The sequence below is a fragment of the Poromitra crassiceps genome, assembly GCF_964638095.1.
Source record: "Poromitra crassiceps genome assembly, chromosome: 2".
NCBI lineage: Eukaryota > Metazoa > Chordata > Actinopteri > Beryciformes > Melamphaidae > Poromitra > Poromitra crassiceps.
The window spans coordinates 88,915,458-88,934,077 of record NC_139624.1 but is presented as its reverse complement, the minus strand read 5'-3'; the positions used below and the strand labels follow the sequence as shown (position 1 = coordinate 88,934,077).

Genomic DNA, 18,620 nt, shown 5'->3' with positions numbered 1-18,620 from the left:
TCTGTCTCTGTAGTAAGATTTCATATCCTGTCTGTCTCTGTAGTAAGATGTCATATCCTGTCTGTCTCTGTAGTAAGATGTCATATCCTGTCTGTCTCTGTAGTAAGATTTCATATCCTGTCTGTCTCTGTAGTAAGATGTCATATCCTGTCTGTCTCTGTAGTAAGATGTCATATCCTGTCTGTCTCTGTAGTAAGATTTCATATCCTGTCTGTCTCTGTAGTAAGATGTCATATCCTGTCTGTCTCTGTAGTAAGATTTCATATCCTGTCTGTCTCTGTAGTAAGATTTCATATCCTGTCTGTCTCTGTAGTAAGATTTCATATCCTGTCTGTCTCTGTAGTAAGATGTCATATCCTGTCTGTCTCTGTAGTAAGATGTCATATCCTGTCTGTCTCTGTAGTAAGATGTATTTTCTGTCGCTCATATCCTGTCTGTCTCTGTAGTAAGATGTATTTTCTGTCGCTCATATCCTGTCTGTCTCTGTAGTAAGATGTCATATCCTGTCTGTCTCTGTAGTAAGATGTATTTTCTGTCGCTCATATCCTGTCTGTCTCTGTAGTAAGATGTCATATCCTGTCTGTCTCTGTAGTAAGATGTATTTTCTGTCTCTCATATCCTGTCTGTCTCTGTAGTAAGATGTCATATCCTGTCTGTCTCTGTAGTAAGATGTATTTTCTGTCGCTCATATCCTGTCTGTCTCTGTAGTAAGATGTCATATCCTGTCTGTCTCTGTAGTAAGATGTATTTTCTGTCTCTCATATCCTGTCTGTCTCTGTAGTAAGATGTCATATCCTGTCTGTCTCTGTAGTAAGATGTATTTTCTGTCGCTCATATCCTGTCTGTCTCTGTAGTAAGATGTCATATCCTGTCTGTCTCTGTAGTAAGATGTATTTTCTGTCTCTCATATCCTGTCTGTCTCTGTAGTAAGATGTCATATCCTGTCTGTCTCTGTATTAAGATGTATTTTCTGTCTCTCATATCCTGTCTGTCTCTGTATTAAGATGTATATCATCATGTTCTCCTTTGCAGATGACAAATCCTGCCATTCAGAATGACTTCAGCTACTATAGGAGAACCCTGAGCCGCATGCGAATCAACAATGTCCCGGTGAGCACATCAAGTCCCTCTCTTCTCTTGGGGTTAGGGTTAGGTGTAATGATGTAATGATGACTGACAGGGTTAGGGTTAGGTGTAATGATGTCATGATGACTGACAGGGTTAGGGTTAGGTGTAATGATGTAATGATGACTGACAGGGTTAGGGTTAGGTGTAATGATGTAATGATGACTGACAGGGTTAGGGTTAGGTGTAATGATGTAATGATGACTGACAGGGTTAGGGTTAGGTGTAATGATGTCATGATGACTGACAGGGTTAGGTGTAATGATGTAATGATGACTGACAGGGTTAGGTGTAATGATGTAATGATGACTGACAGGGTTAGGGTTAGGTGTAATGATGTAATGATGACTGACAGGGTTAGGGTTAGGTGTAATGATGTAATGATGACTGACAGGGTTAGGTGTAATGATGTAATGATGACTGACAGGGTTAGGTGTAATGATGTCATGATGACTGACAGGGTTAGGTGTAATGATGTAATGATGACTGACAGGGTTAGGGTTAGGTGTAATGATGTCATGATGACTGACAGGGTTAGGTGTAATGATGTAATGATGACTGACAGGGTTAGGGTTAGGTGTAATGATGTAATGATGACTGACAGGGTTAGGGTTAGGTGTAATGATGTAATGATGACTGACAGGGTTAGGGTTAGGTGTAATGATGTAATGATGACTGACAGGGTTAGGTGTAATGATGTAATGATGACTGACAGGGTTAGGGTTAGGTGTAATGATGTCATGATGACTGACAGGGTTAGGTGTAATGATGTAATGATGACTGACAGGGTTAGGTGTAATGATGTAATGATGACTGACAGGGTTAGGGTTAGGTGTATTGATGTCATGATGACTGACAGGGTTAGGGTTAGGTGTAATGATGTAATGATGACTGACAGGGTTAGGGTTAGGTGTAATGATGTAATGATGACTGACAGGGTTAGGGTTAGGTGTAATGATGTCATGATGACTGACAGGGTTAGGGTTAGGTGTAATGATGTAATGATGACTGACAGGGTTAGGGTTAGGTGTAATGATGTAATGATGACTGACAGGGTTAGGGTTAGGTGTAATGATGTCATGATGACTGACAGGGTTAGGGTTAGGTGTAATGATGTAATGATGACTGACAGGGTTAGGGTTAGGTGTAATGATGTAATGATGACTGACAGGGTTAGGGTTAGGTGTAATGATGTCATGATGACTGACAGGGTTAGGTGTAATGATGTAATGATGACTGACAGGGTTAGGGTTAGGTGTAATGATGTAATGATGACTGACAGGGTTAGGGTTAGGTGTAATGATGTAATGATGACTGACAGGGTTAGGTGTAATGATGTAATGATGACTGACAGGGTTAGGGTTAGGTGTAATGATGTAATGATGACTGACAGGGTTAGGTGTAATGATGTAATGATGACTGACAGGGTTAGGGTTAGGTGTAATGATGTAATGATGACTGACAACAGTAACATCACTTTGGCAGTATGTGCTCATTGCCCACAATTGAGAGGAGATCACCAGAACAATCTATAGAAAATTAAATCCTGTGCATACATTATAATCATTTCTGGCAGAATGTTTTCAGGTGAAAAGCAGCGTACAGAGTGGTTGTCATTAATAATGTAATTGTGTAATATTGACTTTGTCTTTAAATTGTTATATAAAGCAGACAAGTGTCCTTGGATCTATTTGTGATGCCAAGCTGTTCTTAATCCTGAGCTGTTGCACTCAACTAAGAGAAAATCACTGCAGCCAGCAGATTTTGTCAACGTCGTTCCAAGTGATCAAGGACTATCAATCCATGAAGCATCTTTACGGTCTGACATGTCTAGTGAATTAATGTATACGTGAAATCAGTGAGTTAGAAATGTATTAATTTCACTTGGATAGCAAACAAGGGTAGCATGTGCGGCACATCAGAGTATATACTGTAAGCAGAGATGATAGCAGAGATCATTTTAGTACATCATCATCTTAATATGGCTGTTCAACAAGAGTGTAAGTTTCTATTCCTGTAGCTTATGTTATGCCTTTGGCCTTGAACACTTTCTCAGAAAGTGCGTCATCATGAGCCGTCTCCCTTAAGGACATGTATGGTCTGATCTGATGTTGATTCAAGCCATCACTTCTCATGATTATCCTTCCACATTTTGGACCGCATCTCTGGGAAAAGCAGGAATGATGGATGAAGTTGTTGCATTGTGGGAGCACCTCTTGAGTCCGGGGGGGGGGGGGGGGGGGGGTTGTCAGCGTGTCACAGCAGAAAGTCTTTCGTCCCGCGGGGAGTGTGGCGGTGCGTCGTGGCAGAACCTGATCCCAAATAGGTAGCGCAGCCCGAATCCTCCATTGATGCAGCTCTTTGCGGGAACAAGAACTTGTGGGTTCCGTACAGCAGACAACAACTCAGGGATTGACAGAAGGAAAACCCCTACTACACCCCTCCTCGCTATCTGCAAGTAGCCACAACAGCACTTCATGTTACAGATATGCCCATTTTATCCTTTTGTTTTGCACAGCTGCTCTGTAATGGACCGTATAAAAAGGCACAGACCTGCCAGTGGGCTTCTACTACAGAAATAAGAGTTTTAATCAAATCACATACAATGGAGCTAACTCACTCAATGCTGTTCATGTGTTTCCTATAGGGATTGCCCAGACAATAGCTTTTGACATTATTAAATTCAAGGACCCATTTATTCTCCTATGTAGTGCATGCCGTACTTCACCAGGCACTGTAGATTTATACATTATGTTCAAGTATACATACCTTTTTCAATGGCTTTCAATGGCAAGAAGAGATACTTGGTGTAGGAGAGTGTTAGGTTTTTCAATATGCATTGTATGAGCTGAAACTGTCTGATCTCCTCATGATGCGTGTCTCTTGAGTTTTGACCTGTCTGACAGGAAGGTTTATTTGGCTATTTATACCAGAAAATGCCATTAGGCAAATGGGCCCAGACATCACGCTGTTAATACTTGTCACTGTTGTCTCCAGCAGCCCTTCCTCCATCTAGCTTCAGTCTACAGCGCTTTAGTCGCAGCTCAGACAATTGAATCGTTGAGACATTTGAGATGAAACACATCTGTCCCTGCGGTAAACAATGTTTTGAAATGTGGGATATGATTCATATTCACTTGGTGTTCTCTTTTATAAAATAAAGGCTGACTCAAGGCAGGAAGTGTTCCTGCTCTATTTAAATATGTCGACGCATTAGAACATCATGCTCAGGACTCAGGAGGCACCTTGTTCCTCATTATCCACCAAGTGTGTTCAGTATCTCATTCATTTGGAGTAATGGAAGTGCTCCACTACAGCTGTTCAATATGGAAATGGAAATGATATTTTGAATATATTATTATATATTGAATAAAGAAAAATTATATGATCAGCTTCAATGATTTTCAGGCGGACGGTGAGAACGAAGTCAACAATGAGCTGGCCAATCGGATATCTCTCTTCTACGCTGATGCCACGCCCATGCTGAAGACATTAAGTGATGGGACAACAAAGTTTGTGTCGGAGGTGAGCACAAATAAACGTGATACATATACATACAGGATATACATACAGGATATACATACAGGATATACTATAACCATGAGACATATACATACAGGATATACATACAGGATATATTATAACAATGATACATATACATACAGGATATACTATAACCATGATACATATACATACAGGATATACTATAACAATGATACATATACATACAGGATATACTATAACCATGAGACATATACATACAGGATATACATACAGGATATATTATAACAATGATACATATACATACAGGATATACTATAACAATGATACATATACATACAGGATATACTATAACAATGATACATATACATACAGGATATACTATAACCATGATACATATACATACAGGATATACATACAGGATATATTATAACAATGATACATATACATACAGGATATACTATAACAATGATACATATACATACAGGATATACTATAACCATGAGACATATACATACAGGATATACATACAGGATATATTATAACAATGATACATATACATACAGGATATACTATAACAATGATACATATACATACAGGATATACTATAACAATGATACATATACATACAGGATATACTATAACCATGATACATATACATACAGGATATACATACAGGATATACTATAACAATGATACATATACATACAGGATATACTATAACAATGATACATATACATACAGGATATACTATAACCATGATACATATACATACAGGATATACTATAACCATGATACATATACATACAGGATATACTATAACCATGATACATATACATACAGGATATACTATAACAATGATACATATACATACAGGATATACTATAACCATGATACATACATACAGGATATACTATAACCATGATACATATACATACAGGATATACTATAACCATGATACATATACATACAGGATATACTATAACAATCATACATATACATACAGGATATACTATAACCATGATACATATACATACAGGATATACTATAACCATGATACATATACATACAGGATATACTATAACCATGATACATATACATACAGGATATACTATAACCATGAGACATATACATACAGGATACACTATAACAATGATACATATACATACAGGATATACTATAACAAGATACATATACATACAGGATATACTATAACCATGATACATGTACATACAGGATATACTATAACCATGAGACATATACATACAGGATATACTATAACAATGATACATATACATACAGGATATACTATAACAATGATACATATACATACAGGATATACTATAACAATGATACATATACATACAAGATATATTATAACAATGATACATATACATACAGGATATACTATAACAATGATACATATACATACAGGATATACTATAACAAGATACATATACATACAGGATATACTATAACAATGATACATATACATACAGGATATACTATAACAATGATACATAGACATACAGGATATACTATAACCATGAGACATATACATACAGGATATACTATAACAATGATACATATACATACAGGATATACTATAACAATGATACATATACATACAGGATATACTATAACAATGATACATATACATACAGGATAGACTATAACAATGATACATATACATACAGGATATACTATAACAATGATACATATACATACAGGATATATTATAACAATGATACATATACATACAGGATATACTATAACAATGATACATATACATACAGGATATACTATAACAAGATACATATACATACAGGATATACTATAACAAGATACATATACATACAGGATATACTATAACAATGATACATATACATACAGGATATACTATAACAATGATACATATACATACAGGATATATTATAACAATGATACATATACATACAGGATATACTATAACAATGATACATATACATACAGGATATACTATAACAAGATACATATACATACAGGATATACTATAACAATGATACATATACATACAGGATATACTATAACAATGATACATATACATAGAGGATATATTATAACAATGGAGCATGAACAGCTACCAAAGGCTTGCTCGCACTCTTTTCTGTCTCTTTTCCCCTTGAAGAATAAGAACTTACCGATCGAGAACACCACAGTCTGCTTAAGCACAATGGCGAGTGTCTGCAAAGTCATGCTGGAAACACCGTAAGTTGCATCCTGGTCTTTTATTCTGTATCCTGTATACTCCTGCTTGAGTTGTTCAATACATTCGTGTGTGTGTGTGTGTGGTGTGTGTGTGTGTGTGTGTGTGTGTGTGTGTGTCCTGTCAGAGAGTACCGTAGTCGTTTCACCAATGAGGAGACGGTGTCTTTCTGCCTCCGGGTGATGGTAGGGGTCATCATCCTGTACGACTACGTCCATCCTGTAGGAGCATTCGCCAAGTCCTCCAAAATCGATGTGAGTACCCTACCGCCATGTTGGCTCCGTGACTGCCATGTTGGCTCCGTGACCCTGGTCCATGGGTTAGCTCTGAATCTAACAGGCTGTTTCCGCTCTACAGATGAAAGGCTGCATCAAAGTGCTCAGAGATCAGCCTCCAAACAGTGTAGAAGGCCTTCTCAACGCTCTCAGGTAAAGCCGGTCTGCCTGTGATTCCACTCACCACAGTTGAAATGTAATTGTCTTCCTTCACTAAAGCCCAGCGTGGGTTTATCTAATGGGATTTTAGCTGCCGGCCAAGCTCACTTTTTATCTCGCCAGTTCCGGCTCGTAGTGAAAGGGGAAATGCTGTGGTGTTGGTTGAATGATGGATGCTGCTGTTTCGTGAGCAGGGGGACCTATCAGTGTCCCTCTGCATCGCCTCTTTGCATCCATTTCCAGCACAGTGACTTGTTTGCACAGTCCAGTATGGATTCTGGTCATGTTATCTATGTTAAGTTTATTTGATTTGATATGGACATCACAGAAGCATTAGAATTGTGACATACATATATGCACAAGGGCCAGATGCACACTGTTTGTAGCGGAATGCTAATATACAGCACTTGTCCACAGGAGCCTTTTACATTAAAATAGACCCACAAATATATTTACATACATACATAAAAATAGACAAGGACATACACAAAAATACAAACATTGAACACTATGTTCTAGATTTGGGTTGGGTGCTGAAACGTCCTCATAAGAGGCTATTGCATCTGACACCTTGTCCCCTAACCATCTCCCAAATGTAAGCGGCTAGCCTTGCACTCACAGCTGCTCGAGCTGGCTAAAGCCATTTCCGTGGTAACCTCACATCTGTATCTCTATACCGGGGCCCGTGCAACCTCACATCTGTATCTCTATACGGGGGCCCGTGACAACCTCACATCTGTATCTCTATACCGGGGCCCTAACCTCACATCTGTATCTCTATACCGGGGCCCGTGACAACCTCACATCTGTATCTCTATACCGGGGCCCGTGACAACCTCACATCTGTATCTCTATACCGGGGCCCTAACCTCACATCTGTATCTCTATACCGGGGCCCTAACCTCACATCTGTATCTCTATACCGGGGCCCGTGACAACCTCACATCTGTATCTCTATACCGGGGCCCTAACCTCACATCTGTATCTCTATACCGGGGCCCGTGACAACCTCACATCTGTATCTCTATACTGGGGCCCTAACCTCACATCTGTATCTCTATACCGGGGCCCGTGACAACCTCACATCTGTATCTCTATACCGGGGCCCTAACCTCACATCTGTATCTCTATACCGGGGCCCTAACCTCACATCTGTATCTCTATACCGGGGCCCGTGACAACCTCACATCTGTATCTCTATACCGGGGCCCTAACCTCACATCTGTATCTCTATACCGGGGCCCTAACCTCACATCTGTATCTCTATACCGGGGCCCGTGACAACCTCACATCTGTATCTCTATACCGGGGCCCTAACCTCACATCTGTATCTCTATACCGGGGCCCTAACCTCACATCTGTATCTCTATACCGGGGTCCTAACCTCACATCTGTATCTCTGTACCGGGGCCCGTGCCCACCGGCGCTCTCCAGTCGTGAGGTCACTTGCAAGCTAAAGCCCCCAGATCTTCTTTCAGTGCAATGGCGTTGTGCCAACGATGATGCGTGGACCTGACAGATAGTGACCAAATATTTGAAAGCCCAGACACACCAACATGATCTTTGGCTGTGGGGCAGCGTCTGTGGCCCCAATCTTTGCGGTGTGTCCCGCACCGTTGGCATTACTCGGCCTTGTCGGCCGATTCGGCATGTTGATACATACAGGATATACTATAACCATGATACATATACATACAGGATATACTATAACCATGATACATATACATACAGGATATACAACTATAACAATGATACATATACATACAGGATATACTATAACCATGATACATATACATACAGGATATACTATAACCATGATACATATACATACAGGATATACAACTATAACAATGATACATATACATACAGGATATACTATAACCATGATACATATACATACAGGATATACTATAACCATGATACATATACAGTACATACAGGATATACTATAACCATGATACATATACATACAGGATATACTATAACCATGATACATATAAATAGAGGATATACTATAACCATGATACATATACATACAGGATATACTATAACCATGCTACATATAAATACAGGATATACTATAACCATGAGACATATAAATACAGGATATACTATAACCATGATACATATAAATACAGGATATACTATAACCATGATACATATACATACAGGATATACTATAACCATGATACATATACATACAGGATATACTATAACCATGATACATATACATACAGGATATACTATAACCATGAGACATATACATACAGGATATACATAACCATGAGACATATAAATACAGGATATACTATAACCATGAGACATATACATACAGGATATACTATAACCATGATACATATAAATACACGATATACTATAACCATGCTACATATAAATACAGGATATACTATAACCATGATACATATACATACAGGATATACTATAACCATGCTACATATAAATACAGGATATACTATAACCATGCTACATATAAATACAGGATATACTATAACCATGCTACATATAAATACAGGATATACTATAACCATGATACATATACATACAGGATATACTATAACCATGATACATATACATACAGGATATACTATAACCATGATACATATACATACAGGGTATACTATAACCATGAGACATATACATACAGGATATACTATAACCATGCTACATATAAATACAGGATATACTATAACCATGAGACATATACATACAGGATATACTATAACAATGATACATACATAGAGGATATACTATAACAATGATACATATACATACAGGATATACTATAACAATGATACATACATACAGGATATACTAGAACAATGATACATATACATACAGGATATACTATAACCATGATACATATACATACAGGATATACTATAACAATGATTCATACATACACGATATACTATAACAATGATACATATACAGTATAGGATATACTATAACAATGATACATATACATACAGGATATACTATAACAAGATACATATACATACAGGATATACTATAACCATGATACATATACATACAGGATATACTATAACAATGATACATATACATACAGGATATACTGTACTATAACCATGATACATATACATACAGGATATACTATAACAATGATACATATACATACAGGATATACTGTACTATAACCATGATACATATACATACAGGATATACTATAACAATGATACATACATAGAGGATATACTATAACAATGATACATACATAGAGGATATACTATAACAATGATACATACATAGAGGATATACTATAACAATGATTCATACATACAGGATATACTATAACCATGATACATATACATACAGGATATACTATAACCATGATACATATACATACAGGATATACTATAACCATGATACATATACATACAGGATATACTATAACCATGATACATATACATACAGGATATACTATAACCATGATACATATACATACAGGATATACTATAACCATGAGACATATACATACAGGATATACTATAACCATGATACATATACAGTACATACAGGATATACTATAACCATGATACATATACATACAGGATATACTATAACCATGATACATATACATACAGGATATACTATAACAAGGATACATATACAGTGAGTCGATTCAGCATGTTGAATCGGCGTCGGGCCGTTAGTGAGTCGATTCAGCATGTTGAATCGGTGTTAGGCTGTCAGTGAGTCGATTCAGCATGTTGAATCGGCGTTGGGCTGTCAGTGAGTCGATTCAGCATGTTGAATCGGCGTTAGGCTGTCAGTGAGTCGATTCAGCATGTTGAATCGGCGTTGGGCCGTTAGTGAGTCGATTCAGCATGTTGAATCGGCGTCGGGCCGTCAGTGAGTCGATTCAGCATGTTGAATCGGCGTTAGGCTGTCAGTGAGTCGATTCAGCATGTTGAATCGGCGTTAGGCTGTCAGTGAGTCGATTCAGCATGTTGAATCGGCGTCGGGCCGTCAGTGAGTCGATTCAGCATGTTGAATCGGCGTTGGGCTGTCAGTGAGTCGATTCAGCATGTTGAATCGGCGTTGGGCTGTCAGTGAGTCGATTCAGCATGTTGAATCGGCGTTAGGCTGTCAGTGAGTCGATTCAGCATGTTGAATCGGCGTTGGGCTGTCAGTGAGTCGATTCAGCATGTTGAATCGGCGTTGGGCTGTCAGTGAGTCGATTCAGCATGTTGAATCGGCGTTGGGCTGTCAGTGAGTCGATTCAGCATGTTGAATCGGCGTAGATTCGGCAAACGTTCTTATTTTCCAACTTCATCTGATCATTACAATTCACAAATAGCCTTGGCCTACAGCAGGGTTCCCCATGCGGCCTGCGAGTGCCCCCTGTGTGGCTCGTGCTGGAATTGCAAAACAATAATAAAAAAAAAAAAAAAAAAAAATACAGTGCACCTGAACGCATCATGCAAGATACGCGCTGCTCTCCGTATTGACCTGGCTATAAGCCCCTCCCACTCTAAACAAACACTGGTGCAGAGCAGTGAGCAGTGTGTCTCATGTGTCAATTCGCCTCCTCTCCTCTCTTTAGCTTCAAGAGTGCATTTTTGTTCTTGTGTGACCCTCAACATAGGCTTTGAGAATCTCGGGCCACTTACTTACGCTTAAATTAACCCACTCATATTCTGGTTTATTTCAAGAAAAACATTTTGGCTAGTGGAAATTCTAATTGGCTGGTAACTTTCAAATTTAGCAGCCATATTGGCACGTGGTCAAAAAAGCCCTCATTTCAAGCCCTTCAGGGAGAGCAGGTGGTGACATAGGAGTGAATGAGAAAAGGATCAAATATTGGTGGTTAAGACTGAATAATGACATCACAACTGTTAATTTAAAATGAGTTATTCCTCTAAATCTGGCTTCAAATGCACCAAATTTGAAGGGCGCCGGCGCGTTCGCCCCCCTGCCCTCGGGCCTCAGCAAAATGTGGACCTTGGTGAGAAGTAATTGGGGACCCCTGACCTACAGGAAAGCCTCTTGAGCCTGTCACTGTATGATATCACCTATTTAGTGCGGTTTCTCCTTATTGTTGCAGCTCTCCCTCACTTCTTCCACAAGCAAAAGACCAGGCCAGGGCATTTGCAACTTTTGATCAAATGTAATTCTCCACCAGAAGTCGCTATATTATGAAATCGTTTAACCCATTGTATCCCTATAAGACCACGTTAATACGGTTTGCGGTCTTAAAGGGATACGCACACAAATGAGGTATATACACACAAATGCTGCATCAGGTATCAATGGGTTAAGTGGTGAGCGAGAGTAGTGTGAAAGTGGTAGGCAAACGCTGCTTTGATTCATGTCTCTCTCTGGTTTGTAGGTCTCACACGGGCGCACAACATACGTGCTAGTTGACCATCAGCTGTTGTCTTTGCGCTGTGTTCAAGTGCAACTTTTTGCCCCCGAGTCCCCGACACAGGCGACACGAGGCAACAGTTGGCCTCCGTTGCCATTAGTAGTTTGCCGTTGCCCGGTTTGTCATAGGCTTTAGACGTATGGAAAGATGTGTCACATTCACGGAGCCTGTCACTGACGTGGGTGTCTGCCCGTCTATCACCTGCAGGTACACAACCAAGCATCTGAACGATGAATCAACCAACAAGACTATCAAGAGCATGCTGCAGTAAGGACTGCTTGCCTCACACCCTGCTAGGGAGACGCCACTTCTCCCCAATGATGTCATGTGCACAGAGAATGTTTTTGCTTTTTTTAACGGAATAAGAGCTGCAGCTCCGCCTTTTTTTCTAATGCAAAATGCTACTGCCATTATGAACGTCTTTTTCTGTGCCAAAAAGATGTTGCTGAGACGTGATGTTTTCGATAAACGCCATACTACAATGGCAGCTATGAACGCATCGTGGATTCTCTGGTGTTTTGAACATGTCTTGTTTTCCTTATATAAGGGACGGGAGTGCTTTGACTTGAAAATTTAAAAAAGAGAGATATATAGAGAAGTATATATTATTTTTGTTTGATTCGTTATTTAATATTACATCCTCTGCATGATGAAAATGATGTATTTTCCTCTATTTAAAAACTAATGGTTCAGTTTAATTTGTCTGCTCAATTGTGCATTAAATGTTTTGTTATTGAAATGGTACTTGTCAAAATGAGATTAAGAGTACTGTTTGTTTTATATTTTTTATAGGTTTTAATTTGTGCATTATGTCTTTTTCATAGTTGTGTTGTATTTTTCATTTGAAACTTTAAACTGTGATATGTGCAACTCAAATTAAAATTGGGAGTCTGTACTGTATGGACAGTATGTTGCGGCTGGAAAAATTAAAATGAGAACTCTTGTTTTCTACAAGCGACTCTTCACGTTTGATCTCCTATCTGGCATCATCTCAGTGCAGCAGGAAGGAGGTTTTATTGCAGAGGTTTGGTTTTTCCTCGTCTCCTGTGAAAGCAGAGAGACGCACCCTCTCATGCAGCAGACTGGCATGAGCCACAGCCAGTAGAGGGCGGCATTTATTTAAGCTCACAGCTTGACTCAATGAACTGCACGACACTTGACATGCATGGCTTCTCACGGGCAAATTTTGAGAACAGCATTGCTAAGCAAATAAGGAGTCAACATGAATATAACCCATGTAGAACTGATTCAATCCAGTCTCACACCAGATGGTCAAGTACAGTTGTTTAGTTAAATGACTTTAGCTAAATGTCCCTCTCATCCTTTGATGTACCTGATGTACACCAGCTTACAATAGCTGAATTTTCTTCCTATTCCTGCAAGGCCAGCCGACATGTTATATAAACATTCGTCATACAGTACCCGCTTTGCTTTGGTGATTGTCTAGTGGACTTAATGGCTCATTAGGAATCATTATGGCGTGATCAAAATGACAAGTGTTGGTCTTTGCGTATACAGTAGGAAGCTTTTCCACATCCATTACTCATTCCTCAATAAGAATCAATGAAAAATGCCAATGAAAACCTCCTTATAGTTTACCTTCAATCTCCTATAGCGCCCATCTATTCCATTCCCCCCTCCTTTCAGTAGTGCTGAAGGCAAGAGGGAAGGGGGCTACTGTTGGGTGGGCACTGCAGCACTGTCTGCAGTGTATTGGAGAACTTCTCAGGGTCAGAGAGAGAGAGGGAGAGCTGTGTAGATGGGTGTGTCCCTTGGCTCTGCAGCGTCACTGCACTAACAGACTTGGAAGGAAATGCGAGGGAATGGAGAAGGCAGGAGATGGGAGCATGAAGGAAAGAGTGGTCTCGCCTTGGGTGGGTTTGAAAGTCCTTGAGTGGGAGAGAGGGGAGGGAGAAAATAGATCACAATTGTTTTCAGGCAGGATCACAATTCTTCATGTTGGTTTTTAAGATTATTTTTGCAATTTACTGAACAGTATTAGGGTTCAGCGACATGGACAAAAGGAAATATCACAATATTGTAATATTATTTATATTACAATTACAATTATAATATAATTTTTGACCAAATACTTATATCGATATTGCATCAATATTGTAGGGATGACTATTGGTGCTTTCACAAAATATTGACATAAATAATCATGGGTAATGTGGATATAATGACTTAAGTGGGGGAAGGCAAATAATAGAACAGTCTGGTAAGTTCTGAAAATGACATCACTTTACTGTAATGCAGCCTTTAAAAGCAGGAAAAGACAACACTTATGCCATATCACCATATTACAATATCCATAATCTAAGATGAAATCTAGTCTGAGTCTCATATCACAATATCAATATAATATTGACATATTGCCCAGCTCTAGGAGAAAATGGAGTCTTGTGTTTTGGTTTTCTGAATCAGTGCAGCTTGTTTGCTAAATGTATGACATGGTAGTAGTGGGAGTATGCAGCACACTGGTAGAAAAGCTGCTCGTCACCCTGACAGCATTTGAGTGTGCGTCTGCGGCACGCTGGCCCTGCTCCGGCTGCTCTCGCACTGTGACCCTCAGTGCAGAAGCTCCCTCAGCCTCTGTCTCCAGAGGGGAACGACCATATCTGGATGAATGAGTCCTTTCTCAGCGGGGCGTGGCATTTAATCTAACATCGTATTAACCTTTCCCCTTTGGAGGCGGAGGCGTGGCCCGGAGCCTAAAACGTATTTAGAGATGCAGGAAAGTTGCCAGTTTGAATTATTTGGCTAGGGGAAAAAACAACATTGGAGCAGCAGGAAATTGAGTGATGAACGATCTTGCCTCCCTCAATGGCTATCATTGACCTGCCCATGAGCAAGGCACTCGCCCACCAGCTGTTCCAGTGGAGCTTATTCGAAGAAGCAGCAGCTGTTTTACCATTTGGTGTGATGATTTTAATGTTATAATCATTGATCCAGGTTAAGGAAATTATATTTCCTCTTGCCAGAGAGGTCCTAGGTCAGGCTCAGCTACAGAGCAGCATCCCTGATAGGGATTGAGTGTTTTGCTCAAGGGTACTTTAGCAGGGCAAACGTTCTATTGCACAAGGGTTTGAAGGGTTTGAATCCTTTTCTGAGGTTTATGGATTCTCCGTACCTCATGCAAACCAGCGTGGAAACCTGAGCTGGAGCCCCCCACCAGGGGCAGAATTAGTGATTTGCGGGCCTAGGCAAAGGCGAGCAAACTCTCCCATTTTAATCCATCTTTTCTACATATTACCTTCAAGCTGGGGCTGACAAAAGTATGCATGCAAGGGTACTTTTTGTTTTTCTGCCCCACTGGTGTACCTTGTTTTTTTATTGTGTATGTTAGGTACTCATGTGGTAGCAAGCAAAATGAGATATTCTTATGTGGGGCCCTCTGTCTGAAAGCAGTCTACTATCACACACCGACACACACAGAGGTGTAGATGCCACCCCCATCCCCACCCTCCACCCTTCTTCCCAAAAGGATGAAAGCCCCCCAGAGGATGTAAATTATGATGTTGGTCACACCTCGCTGCTAGGAACATCTCTTTCTCATGACCCCGGGGGCTCAGAGGGCTTCAGAGGGCTTCAGAGGGCTTCTGGAGACTTACATTGGCACAGTTCTGGTAGAAAGGATCAGAGGGAGCTGCTGTGGAAGCCTGAAGGCTGTATGACGGAGAGTGAAGGATCAGCTGGGCTCAAAATGACTGTTGCTTTTATGCTCTTAAACTGGACAAACATCCACATTAAAGGGACATTTCACCCTGAAATAACCCCCCTCCCCCCTCTTATAGTACCTGTAGTGCTATGTATCCATCTAGATTTGGATATATTGGCCATAGAGATGTCTGCCTTCTCTCCAATCCAATGGAACTGGATGGCAATCGGCTACTATTTTCAACCGAACGACAGCTGCTAGTGGGTTTTAGTTTGGTTGCAAGAAAATAGTTCCTACGATACATGAAACTGTTCACAACAATGTCTGTAGATTATCTTGAGTAACCGGGTCATGATTTCTGGAAAGAGACATTGCTGTTGAGTTTTTCAAGTGTATTTTAGTAGCACTTTGAGCATTCGCGATAAGGCAGACATCTTTATGGCCGATATCTCCAAAACTCGGCAACTCATACCAAAATGACAGGTAAGAGGAAAGATATGTATTTTTTTATTGTATTTTTGTGTGTGTGTGTGAACTGTCCCCTTAAAGTCTGTGCATTTTGCTTTATAACATGGTTTGCAATATTGAAACGGCAGTTTTTGGAGAATAAATGCACTATGAGATGCACTGTCTACTGTAGCATAAGAAATCCCTTCCTCAATACACATTCTATTTCAGGCATATATCTGCCAAACTTCTCGACAATTCAACACTTGTCAACACTAATATGTGCCAAACTGAACTGGCACAAACTGTCAGTTATTTCTGAGTAAAGGGTTTCTTCTTTTATTCCAGCGAAAACCCCCAGCACAGCCTGAGAACTGTGTGTTCTGTCCATAAACCACAAGACCCGAACACATTGCTCATCTGTCTCTGGGGGTGAGACAAGTTCACTTTTCTAAGAAAGACAACGGCTATCCTCCTGAGACCACCCCCTGCTCCACCTCCTCACACACACACACACACACACACACAAACACACGCACAGATGCAGCGCTCCCCCCCCCCCCCCCCCCCAAAATAACCCCCCCCCCCACTTCCTTCTGCACGTTGCTTTAATCGGGGACTCTTAGTTAATCAGTCGTGTCAAAACATTAACGGCTCATTGAGGATCACATTTCATGCCAGCACAACTGAAGCGTGGCTGCTGTTGCTGTAATCTTGGTCCGTTGGGCAGATAGGGCTATTTGCTTGGGCAAAGCATCGCCGCCTTATCAGGAACTTAAAGTGAGAAATGATTGCTACACACTCCAGAGAGAGGGCAAAAGCCCGTGCCAAGTTCCTCTAAAAGACTGTCAAAGAAAACGGAAATCTCACTCCAATAAATGTATTCTTTTTTGGGGATGTTTGTTTTTGTTGCGGTGGATTACTGCAGACAACATATCCTTCAGGAACTGGGGAAAATAGATATATCACATTTTATATGTATGGATTTACAGTAGATGTGTTTAGCCACATCAGCATGACGCATTGATATTCTGTGCTACAAAGTCATCTGACCTTGCAATAATCAGATAAAAAACGACCACATGCCAGGGAACACTCCATGTTAATGTCCGGCACTTACAGGAGAATAGGTTCAGACAGCTCAGGTCTTTGTGAATGATCATTACTGCGAGTCTGGATCTCTGCAGTGAGGGAGGTGTTTATATTTCACACACACACACACACACACACACACACACACACACACACACACACACACACACACATACACATACACATACACACATTCATATTTCACACACACACACACACACACACACACACACACACACACACACACACACACACACACACACACACATACACATACACACACACACACACACACACACACACACATTCATATTTCTCTCACACACACACACACACACACACACACACACACACACACACACCCCCCCCCCCACACACACACACACACACACACACACACACACTCATATTACACACACACACACACACACACATACACACATACACATACACACATTCATATTACACACACACACACACACACACACACACACACACACACACACACACACACACACACACACATTCATATTTCACATACACACACACACATTCATATTTCACTCACACACACACACACACACACACACACACACACACACACACACACACACACTCATATATCACACCTTGGTCGGAAGCTGTGTGAGCGCAAATCGTGTGACAGGCATGTTTTTCATCAGTGGCTGCCTGGTGGTTGGTAGAGGA

General features: G+C 40.2%; 1 protein-coding gene across 1 annotated transcript in view; it reads left to right on the top strand.

Moving 5' to 3' along the window:
• Window positions 1-13,660, top strand: part of fam49bb (family with sequence similarity 49 member Bb) — a 92,766-nt gene extending 79,106 nt beyond the window's left edge. Inside the window, exons 7-12 of the mRNA XM_083650636.1 lie at window positions 1,033-1,110; window positions 4,534-4,650; window positions 6,794-6,873; window positions 6,999-7,125; window positions 7,229-7,299; window positions 12,920-13,660. Of these exons, the coding sequence (XP_083506762.1) occupies window positions 1,033-1,110; window positions 4,534-4,650; window positions 6,794-6,873; window positions 6,999-7,125; window positions 7,229-7,299; window positions 12,920-12,983 (537 nt within the window). The 3' untranslated portion in view covers window positions 12,984-13,660. The remainder of the gene's footprint in view (window positions 1-1,032; window positions 1,111-4,533; window positions 4,651-6,793; window positions 6,874-6,998; window positions 7,126-7,228; window positions 7,300-12,919) is intronic.
• Window positions 13,661-18,620: the final 4,960 nt, after the last annotated feature.